We start from the raw sequence: 11040 nt of genomic DNA, 5'->3' as shown, positions 1-11040 counted from the left end.
TTATTTGTTCTTTGAAATCAACGGCCTCTTCTCCTCTGATATAAGCCTCAGCTCGTTCGAGAGCTTCTTCAAGGATTTTGGGCAGGCACTTGTTAAAGTCCTTTGTGACGTATTTGGAGGTGATGGCGTTCATGAAGCCTGCCACCCTCATTTTTTCGTCGGCCCCCACATATGTCAGCCCTTCCTTCTTATATCTTTCGATGAATTCTCGAAGGTTTCCATCATCTTTTTGTTTTATCTGAAAAATTACCGTGGCATCCTTGACGTACCTCCTTTTTTGTGAAAATTTGGCCAAGAATCATTTGCTCAGATCATCAAAGCTTCGAACGCTTTGGGCAGGAAGGTCGTTGAACCATATCCTGGCTGACCCGACAAGTGTTTGCATGAACATTAAACAACATTCAGCGTGGGACCACTTTTCAATTCTGGCAGCATCGGTGAAGATCTGGAGGTGGTCTTCAGGATCCTCGGTCCCATCATATGTTTATATATGGGATGGCATCTTGATTTTCATTTGAAAGTCATAATCGGCGATTTGTTGAGAGAAACAAGATAGGTTACCGGGCTTGTAGGGATTTGCAATGTCTTATTCTTGCCTTGTAGCGAAATTATGACTTGTTGTTCCTTGGTGAGTGCTCAGCGTTTGGTTGATGAGCTGGGTCCAAGGAAAGTGTGCCATCATTTGAGCCATCATTTGAGGCATGAGGTTAAAAACTTGAAGGCTTTCAGTAGTTGCTGTTGTTTGTTTGTTCCCATGGGGGTGCTTATTGCTGCACTCCGAGCCAAGGGCAAGACCGACATGGCCTGCTCCCATATAGTGGCCGTTGGAGGAGGAACACTTGAAGCTGGTGACTGCCATATTTGTTCAAGAGTGGTTTCATGCCCAAGGGGTTGTGAAGTGAACAAGGGGAAGGCCGTTGGGTTTGGCCTCCCATAGGTATAAGGAGCTGGGTTAAAAGGTTGGGAAGTTACGCTTGGGCTAGCTTCCAAATGAGAAGCAGCTTGTCGTGAGCTGGTCAAAGGGGAAGGCGGACGTCTGAGTGACAGTGAGGCTTCTGGATCGTCGTAATTCAGCCTAAATTGTATCCCTTTTTCTCTTTCTTGGCTCACGTGTTGGTTAAGAAGAGATCTTAGTTGTAAGAAATGTCGTGATACCCCTTCTGGTGTCAAGTCGACTCACTCCGGGATGTTTGAGGTTCCTATGTGAGGAGAAGGAACTCTGGATCGTGAAAGGGTTGGAGTTCGGAAAGGTGAAAACTCGAGGAACGAAGGTCTCGTCGGAGTACTTCCCGGAGTGGAAAGAGGCGTGGTCGCAGCCGGAGTTTGCTGGCTAGCATTTGGTGTCGCCGTTCTTGACACTTGGTCAACTTCCTCGGGAGATTCACTTTCCGACATGATGATTTTGATGAAGATGGAGCTACACTACTGGTCTTTAAGATAAAGTAAGCGGTGTAGCCCCACGGTGGGCGCCAACTAGTTGCTACAACAATTATAAGACCAATGATAGTGAATGGACTGGTTAGGCTAACAGACTTCAAGGGTTCCAGTTAACCTAACGCAGGTCGCCGTGTCCCTCTACGTTTGCAAAACGTAGAGAGAGGTTCACTAGTTTAGTTGTTATTGTTATTGTTCACTAAGGATCCAAGACCGAGATGTTGGAGCCGGTTTTTGGATGTAAGTTATTAGTGAAGCTATGATGTATTTGAAGTAAGAAAGAAACATGCAAAGTGAAAGTTTCTCAAGGAAGAAGAGAAGATCAGAGAGTATGTGTTATCTCCCAGATCTGGTGTACTAATGACTGAGTTTACATTCTTTATATAGAGTAAGGAATGTAAGCCTTTTGTCCGATGGGTAAACTAGTGAATCTCCTGTTTGTGGTAGAGGGCTTACCCTTTTATGCGCGGGAGGTTATTGACCTATGATTGATAATATATAATAATATACTTTTCTGAGCATATCCCCTTTTTTACGGCTGAGAGATGATGTGAACAGTGATGTGATGTGTTACTGTTCATGCTTTTACTGTTCACGTACTTGTTCTTGTTCTCCTTAATTGGGCGGAAAAAGGAACCTTATAACCTTCTAACCTTTTTAGCGTTAATGTGTGAGAGTCATTTTACCATACTTTAGGCTACCCCCGTCATCAATCATAATTATCACATGAGATTAACTTCTTGTTTAAAACTACCATGCATGCAATTTGTTTTAAAATGGGTCGTTATCTTCACACGCTTCATCCCCGATCAAATTGCAGGCATTACAATTAGTGGGATCCAACGAATCTGGATATCTATGGTTTGTGTTATACGAGTAACTCGTTATAATTAAAGTTTTTTATAATACAATGAAAATTATATAAAAGCAATAACAGTAACACCCAAATAAATGCAAATATTGTCCTTATTAATTCAATTGAGATTTTACATCATTTTCTTGTGCTACCCTCTTGGGCCCAAACCCTAATTCCATGACAAACTCTGGATTTGGGCTAAAGCAAATGGGCTTCTTCTCTGGTTCTTGATCCGGATCTTCGACCCTAGATACGTTATCCCTTAAAGACCGATTCCATTACCAGACACATGAGATCCATAGCTGCACGGCCGTGATGCACACTTTCTTGGTTTATGTAACCCGGACCAAATGACCAAATCGGGCCCTTGTAAGGTTGGTTTTCTCCACCATGGATGCTGACTTTAGGCCCAATTAGTTGTCGGGCTTCATCCGACCCCTTAATACTTTTGTGCTTTAATAGGTTGCACGGATGTTGTGCGGTAGATAATGGTCTTTGAATAGAGAATAACCCCGGAACGGTACGTAAGTAGTTGAATTTCCTCTGGATGTTTAGTACCAAATTCATATCTTCCAGAACCTGTGAACATGCATTATAATTTCTACATTGGCATGATAGCAAAGTAAAAACCTATGACTTGCATATTGTGAATTAAAATTTGTACCATAACACAACCTTATCAAAAGAGCCTAGTTGGATAATGCCTTCTCTTGTAGATATGAGTGCAATTGTCTGTTACATATGAAAATACATCTTGAATTATTTTATTATTTATGGTAAAAAAGTTATGGTCAGTTTAGACCGAATCACGCACATTAAGGGAACTACTTTGCTAACCTTAATCCCGGAGTTGAAATGAAATTCCCAAGCCTTCGGTTGCTGTTTAAACATAATTATTAACATAACAATATTTAAACTAAAACAAAGTATAAGATGTTATGAGTTATAGGTTTATATTTGCTTACAGGATCAACAGATGCATTCCATGAAGAAATAAAGCTAGGATCATGCTCATTTAAACCATCTTTAAACACCCATTTGTGACTATTATCTGAAGCTATTTTCCCTATCAATCTTCACCATAAAACCTCACTAAATCTCCATATGTATATATTAATTTTTTACTCCAAAACCATATGTGATCATAATTCATATATGTTTATTCTTAGTTCTTACCCTTCACCATAATTATAAACCTCATGAGACAATTTAAAAAAGATATCCGCTCCAAATCCACCGTTGGAGGATCCATCATTCGCGACTCTCTCGCATTCATCAATATCACAGTACCCGTCTTCCCAAACAAGAATCCTACAATCCCGAATCAAAATGGCGTTGAAAATATTGCTGAAAATGTATTTGTTTTCACTAGCACTGGGCGCTAATAGTTATATGTAATTGCGATTAATATAATTATTATTATTATTATTTGTTGGGTTTGTGTTCTATTGTGTGAGTTGTAAAACACAAACCTAGTAAATAATAATTGAAAAAGATTCAGTACCAGTTTCGCTTGTTTCCTTTGGCTCGATCAAGAACACCTCCTTCAACATCCCACCTACATCCAAACAACACCACTTGATCCATTACAACACATAGAGAGCATTAAATATATAAACAAAACATGTTTGTAAGATTAAGGTTTGTGTTACTTGGGAGGAGGGTAAATCCTAGGCAAGATCCGCCAGAAAACCGAGTAAACCCATTTGTTAGAAGAGTTATCTTCGGATGAAGAACAAGTGCAAAGGGTTTTTAAGGTATGTTGTATGAGACAAGTTAACATAGGAAGCCCTTCCATTGTGTGTGCATAGAAACACACATGAAATGATGATTCGGATGATTTTGTGTAGTGACAACGTTGTGGAGAGGAAATGAGAGGTTGTTGACATCAATGGGATATAATGAGTGCTAGATTTTCGAAAACACGAGGGGTCCCTTTTGTCTTATTTTAGGGGAGCCTAAGGTCCTCACAAGTTGGGAGAATACAACTGTAGCTAGTGTGTTTGTTGCTGTTATGGACAAGATTAATGAAGTTGAAAAGAGCTTTTCGTTCGTTGGTGATGAGCGTGCAATACAATTGCTATGTATTCACGCGTCCACATGATCGATAGGCCCAAGTGCCCAATCTTGTGTGCGTGTGTTTCTAGGTTTGTTTGTCATGTTCGATCGGTTCAGTTCAATTCAGAAAAAAACCATGATTCATGTCAACTTTTGGAGATATTTAGCAAGCATCTTTAAGTGGAAGAAAGAAAGATGATCTATGGTTCATTTTAGTTATATGTGGAGAATGAGAATCTTATATTAGGTTTGAATTTATAGATATATTTTTTTATAGTTATATCAATGATTGTTTTAGTGTTTATAAAGAAAAACATGATTTTTGGAGATATTTAGGAAGCACCATAAATAGATAAGAGTGTGTATTTTCTTTCAAGGGGAAGAAATTAAGAAAGATGATATGGGTCTGTGTTTGAAAGTAACCCTATGCCAGCTGATATGGATCGAGAAGAGGAACAGTGGTCCTAAAAGCTAGATACGAATCATAAATATTGACAAGGAACATAATGCTTAATAAAAAATAGCAATAATGCCCACATAGCATGTATAAAGTGTACGATTCGAATAGAGTACGTAAACTATAAAGTGTACGTACATTCTCTATAAGAATTTGATCTAAAGACGTGTATTGTGTATGTATTCATCTTAGCATCGTGTCAAAGCATGCATGTCTATACGAAATGCATTTTAAGCTTCTTCTTTTTTTTAGTATATACATTTTAAAATATCTTATGTTTTTATCTCTGGTGTGTTATTATAATATTGGCATATATGTAACTAGAATTATACATTCTTTGAAATCTACAAAATGTGACATGCAATTACATTGGAATCTTAATCCTTATTCCTATAATATATTCAGTTTTTTTTTTCGATCGGTGAATTTCATTAAAAAACCCAACCAACCCGTTACCAAGTAGCTATAGCGAGCGGAAAAAACTATAACCACAAAAAAAACATACTATATGTCAAATATTCTTCACTTATACCAATCAAGTATGAAGCTCTTTGAACGATTTTTTATCCAAAGAAACGTCATTGACTTGATCTCGCCAATGATGGTTTTAATCCTGATGGGAATATCTGAGAATAAGAAATTATCATTAGCTCGCCATATACTCTAACAAGTGACCAGAACTATCAATTGCACCATTTTTATCTTGGTTGCATGGCTCGGAATGTGCTTTTGCATATTAAGTAGATCACCTATTGAAAACACATAAATAGGATGAATACCACGCCACTTGCTAATATCCTGCCACACCATCGAAGCCACACAGCATCCCGTAAATAGGTGATCCACATACTCCGAGTTGGACCATCCTATAATTCAGTTAAAAGCCTTTTTAAATCTTCTACATTTGATTTCTCATTCTATTCAATTAAAAAAAAAACTATTTTTTAATTATTTTTTCATGATGGTTTATCTTTTTTCCACTTTAAATCACAAATAAATAAATAAGTTATAAGTTTGTTTTGAGTGCCTTGTTTAGAGAAATGGTTGAAATGCTTCTTAAACTTTTCTGTAAATTATAAAGGTGATGATAATAATAGGGTCATGCTATGCATACATCAGCCTCATGGTGTGGGAATAAGGCTATACGAGTCGTATAGCCCTAACTTATTGACATATGTACGAACGTGTTAGTGTAACAGCGTTTTGCAGTCTATACAAGCCGTATAGAGCCTATATGAGCCGTATAGATTTTCCAGCTCGTATAGCCTACGTAACTCGTGTGACCTATACGAGCTGTATAGGGTCTATACGACTCGTATATACAGCATGTCAGGATGTACTTTGACCAGAGATTTTTAATTACTTTTCTGGTCTATACGACTCGTATGGTGGTATACGACTCGTATATATCAGGTATCAGATTTTCTATATTTTTATCACTATACCACAACCACTTGACATGTATTTTATATTTTTATATTATCCAGTGGCGGCTCCATGAAATTTTCTTACAGGGGTCGGAAAACTTTTTAGTCGGTATTCAGTTGACCATAGCTACATAATTTTTTTCCGATCCGGTTCGGCCGGTCATGTCAAGTAATTGGTATATAATTTTTTTTGTCTGGTTGGGCCCCTCCGATAAGCTAGAATCGGGTCGGCTTGAGTAACATAGAAAAAAGATAATCAAACAAAAAAAATAGGTGAAACTTCATTAGAAATGTATAAATAAAATGTCATATGTCTAAAATTGTTCATTACGAGTTTTCATCTTTTGAAACTTAACAAAAACATCATATAGTACACATGTCTTTTTCAATAAAACAAATATAACTATCGTTTAAATTCTCATCACCCATCTGATTACGCAAATCAGACTTCACATAAAAGTATTTTCATCGTTTCTAGTTGCGACGGGTAATACGAGAGCTAGCCTCAATAAACGATAAACCAATATAAATGAAGTTGGTGAGTAAACCAATGTATGTAGAAAGTCAAAACATTTTCTTTGAAGATTAAAGCTCTTATAACTCGTTGAACTCACCTAATAAGTTAATTGCGCCATTGTAACCTTTTTAAATAAGTTAAATGCATATTAGGTTGAGAATTTTGGGCTTGAACTTAAAACTTACGAATATATTGATTGGGTATTTGGGCTTAAATTTATTTATATACATTTATTATATAACTAAAAATGTAAATTTGTAGATTTATTTTTTATTATGGCCGGTCTAGAAATTTCATGGGGGTCGTTCTCGAATTTTCACATGGTCTTTTTTTCGTTCTTGAAATTCCACAGGGGTCGGTGTCAAAATTTTACAGAGGTCGGTCAAGATTTTAACACATATATATCACTAAAAAAGATTCTCACAAGGGTCGATGATATTATCAAGTGACTTAAGAGTCGTCAATTTCATAACCGGTTAAAACTCACTCGAGTTCACCAAGTTTATCAAACTATAGAACTGTTATGAAACGGATCACACATTCACACCGACTCAAGGTTGTCATGCTAGTAAAGCAATTAGGTGCTTGTCACGCTAAAGAGAACCTCAAAACTCCTAACCATAAAAGTTCTATATTATTTTTATCAAAAGTCCTTTGCCTTCGTCATATTCAATTCGAGTATCATGTTTTTAACAAAAATTAACGCCATACCAAAGTCACCAAAGATGTTAGAATGCAGCAATATTAGTAATGACAATCTTAAAACTAATGTAAAACCAATGTAAACTATTATGGGAGAATCTTATTGAGATTTCAAAAAAATAAAAATGAATATTTTGAATGTAAATGTGGGGAAGTTGGCAAAAGGGAAGGAGATAAGGAAAGTATGACTAGTAGATATCAAACTAGAAGGCATAGCCCATATGGCATGGTCTCTCTCTCCCCACCACACCAATAATAACTCTTGCCCTTTCTATGGACACTTATACAATACAAGAAGACAATACTGTAATATCAACCTCCAATGGTGCCACTCCATTCCACATAATATCATCCTCTTTGCAATTAAATTCCCATGGTCCCAAACTCCCATCCCATCACACCAAAGGTCCACAGCCATCACCCCTCTTTCCAAGAAGCTGCAACTCGGCTAAAACCCAACTCAACAGGCCGTCTTTGGTTCTTGGTTTTGGGTCGGTTGTAAAAAAAGAGTTAGGTTGTTTGTAGGCTTTGTAAAGGAACTGAATGAACACGAACATAGCATGTGAATGTGTATTTGTTTAACTTTAACAAGACAAGAGACTGTACACCAATTACAAAAACAAGGTTTTCTCGTATGTGTTCATTCATTGAGAGAATGAATGTGTTCGTGTTCGCTTGTAGAGACGTGTTTGTGTATATTTGTTTGCTAATAGTACAAAGGAGGTTCATAAACGCAAATGAACAAAAGAACGAACGTAACCGGTCGAACACTAAAAAAAAGTAAAGTTGCACATCAATCTATTGGGCTTAAAAACTTGAACACAACTTGAAAAGTTGTGATCAGCCTAATATATTTAAATATATATATATAGATAAATGAATGGACAACAGACTTAAATATACATAAACTGACAAACAAAATGGATGTAAACAAACGTTCACGGACATGCATGAACAAGTGTGTCCGTGTTCATGTTCATCCTAAATGAAAAAAAAAAGTGTTCATATTCCTTCGTTTATTAATTAAACGAACATGAACAAACTTCCCACCAAACAAACCAATTTCACTAAACGTTTAATTCGTTTACAGACCTAGTTTTTTTTAGAAGTGGCAAAATGTAATTCCTTTTGTCCAAATTATTACCTTATTTTTCAAATAATCCAGTAGCGTGTCCAATATGATCACAGAAATTATCATATTTAACCAAAATGATTTTTGAGGTATTATAATTGCAAAATACACTTTGAGCTACTTTCAACTAGTTCGCATTATCCATATTAGAGACAGAAGATAACCCAAATTGCCCCGTTAATAAATAAATGCATCATAGAAAAAGAAAGCAGATATCATATGAAAGCAAAAACCTAATAATAATTTCCTAAAGAAATTAATATTTGATTTTAAAAAGGTGATCCCTGGCGTGCAAAGGTCAAAATTTTAAAAACAGAACCACAAAATATTACAAGAAGGGTTACTAAAGCAAACAATACACTTTTCATACTTTCGTCACATTTTTCTCAACAAAATTTGAGAAATCAAAAGAATTTCAGCATTAATATTTCAAGTAAACTCACCAAAAAGCTTCAAGGTCTACCAGATGCCGCATCATCAACCGTTGCCGCTTTCTTCCCTGTGTATTTCTGCAAAAGATATTTCCATATCTTGCTTAGATAAAATTACAGGCATCTAAACGAACCTAACGTTCAGTGAACTGTTTGACGGTAAGTTAGTTTATGTTCGCTTTTTAATAAATAAACGAACAAAGATGAAGAAGTCTTTTTGTTCAGTTAGTTAAACGAACGAACATGAGCACATGTCTTGTTTGTTCATTTATGTTTATGTTCAAACATTTATGCATGTTCATTTACATTCATTTGTTAGTTTACGTTTGTTTAAGTTTGTTCTACGTTCGTTTATATATTCATTTAAATTTTTTAAGCCCTTCACAACTTTTCTAGTTTTGTAATGTTTGTACGTTTACATTCGTGAACCGTTCGTTTATAATAATAACGAACGAACATAAACGAACACGAACACGCTCATTTTCTTAACGAACGAAGATGTACCCAAAAAAAAAGTCCTTTTAATTGTTCCTGTTTGTTTACAGGCCTAGATAAAAAAAGGTGGCATTTTTTTTGTTTACAAACTAAAATAAATTTAAAAAGGGATTTTGGAGGTACCCGTTTGCCGAATGTGAAGGGAACGTATCGATATTTGATCATGTGCATTATCTGCCTCTTCATTGTTGAAACGAATAATACGAGCCAATAGAATAATAGGATTGGCCAAAATACAGGCACATCAAACATACTAAAAAATGTGAGAATAAACGCGATACAGAAGGCCCTTGTAAGCGAATACCTGAAAATAATAATATCTATCAAATCACATGGTTAAATATAATAAAAATAAGCTAAAAAGAAAACAAGTTAAACGAATCAAAAGGGTTAAAATTGACCAAATTGTACTTTTAAAGCACACGACCTGCTAAACTATTGTTATAATGATAATTTTTTGTAACCGTTTCAAGCAGTTACTCAACTCGCCTGACCTGCCCATTTTTCACCTCTAGTACAATGTTTTCATAACCAAAGTGGTCACCTTACCGGGTCACTGGTTGGATAGGTTGTACTGAATTTAAGAACCAGATGATGTTATAAACAATAAAAAAATTAGAACCATAGTTATGTGTATAATAGAAGAAAGTACGAAAATACTTAATGTTTTGGTGTGAATTTGCAATTTGAATAAAGTATTAAAACTTTAATAAATATAATAAGAGACTTGAGCAATAAATGAATCATGGAATGAGATTTTGAACGAAAAACAAAACTAAAAGAGTAACAAAAATTGTAAATCCAATCCGGTTTAACCATTTCACCAGTCCGATGGTTAATCACCTGGTTCAAGTTTAAATAGGCTTAACCAAACCCGTTCCATACCTGGTTGAGGAAACACCGCTCTAGTAAGCAGCATTACCTTAACCAAATGAACAACACTGAAGGATGCATAGATGATAGAACAAAGGCTTCAATTTTAAAGTAATGATTATATCTATAATTTACAGTTTAATACAATTGCATAGGTAGGTATTTATAGCAGTTGATACAAGTAACTAATCAATTAAGCACTCAACCACTTAACAAACTAACATTAGCTAATTTCAAGTTATACTCTTGACAACCAGTCTAACGATCTAAGTTTCAATAAAATCACAAAGTAGTAGAAATAATAATTGAATTACCAGAACTTAAACTCTGGAAGGCGACGAACAAAGGGGCGAAACTCTTCCGATCCACGAGTGGGCAAGGTAGGGCCGTCCTGAAGCTCGGGATCAACCTGAGGCGAGAGAAAGGCGAGGAGCAGTTGCAGGATGTAGATTCCGAGGCCGTAGGTCACGATGTAGAAGCCTTGGACCAGGTAAACACGGAGAGCGTAGATTAACACCACCACCGAGAAGCCGATCCACCGGTGGATAACATGGGGCGTTGACTTGTCCAGGATGTGTTGGTACCGCCGAGAGACTCTGTGTGTCCATTCCGAGATCGCTGACACTTTCGGATCACCCGCGTTCATTGTGTTTGTTTG

The 11040-nt window shown here is 36.3% G+C and overlaps 2 protein-coding genes across 2 annotated transcripts; both read right to left on the bottom strand.

Annotated features, from left to right (window-relative positions):
* Window positions 1–2545: 2545 nt before the first annotated feature.
* On the bottom strand, window positions 2546–4311 carry LOC143577335 (protein RICE SALT SENSITIVE 3-like). The gene is made up of 7 exons (XM_077061191.1): window positions 3943–4311; window positions 3795–3848; window positions 3467–3601; window positions 3256–3364; window positions 3128–3169; window positions 2966–3022; window positions 2546–2869 (listed from the first exon to the last, which is right to left on the bottom strand). Exons 1-7 carry the CDS (start codon window positions 4086–4088, stop codon window positions 2546–2548), a joined length of 867 nt encoding a protein of 288 aa, XP_076917306.1. The 5' UTR covers window positions 4089–4311.
* Window positions 4312–8798: 4487 nt separating this feature from the next.
* LOC143577339 (protein RER1A-like) lies at window positions 8799–11040 on the bottom strand. Its single transcript, XM_077061194.1, has 3 exons — window positions 10697–11040; window positions 9633–9813; window positions 8799–9092 (listed from the first exon to the last, which is right to left on the bottom strand). Exons 1-3 carry the CDS (start codon window positions 11026–11028, stop codon window positions 9036–9038), a joined length of 570 nt encoding a protein of 189 aa, XP_076917309.1. The 5' UTR covers window positions 11029–11040; the 3' UTR covers window positions 8799–9035.

The sequence above is a fragment of the Bidens hawaiensis genome, unplaced genomic scaffold (genome assembly GCF_021521415.1).
Source record: "Bidens hawaiensis isolate Kalapana, Puna unplaced genomic scaffold, B.hawaiensis_p1.1 tig00028513_1, whole genome shotgun sequence".
Classification (NCBI taxonomy): domain Eukaryota; kingdom Viridiplantae; phylum Streptophyta; class Magnoliopsida; order Asterales; family Asteraceae; genus Bidens; species Bidens hawaiensis.
The sequence above is the reverse complement of the archived record's forward strand: the minus strand, read 5'-3'. Positions and strand labels throughout refer to the sequence as shown.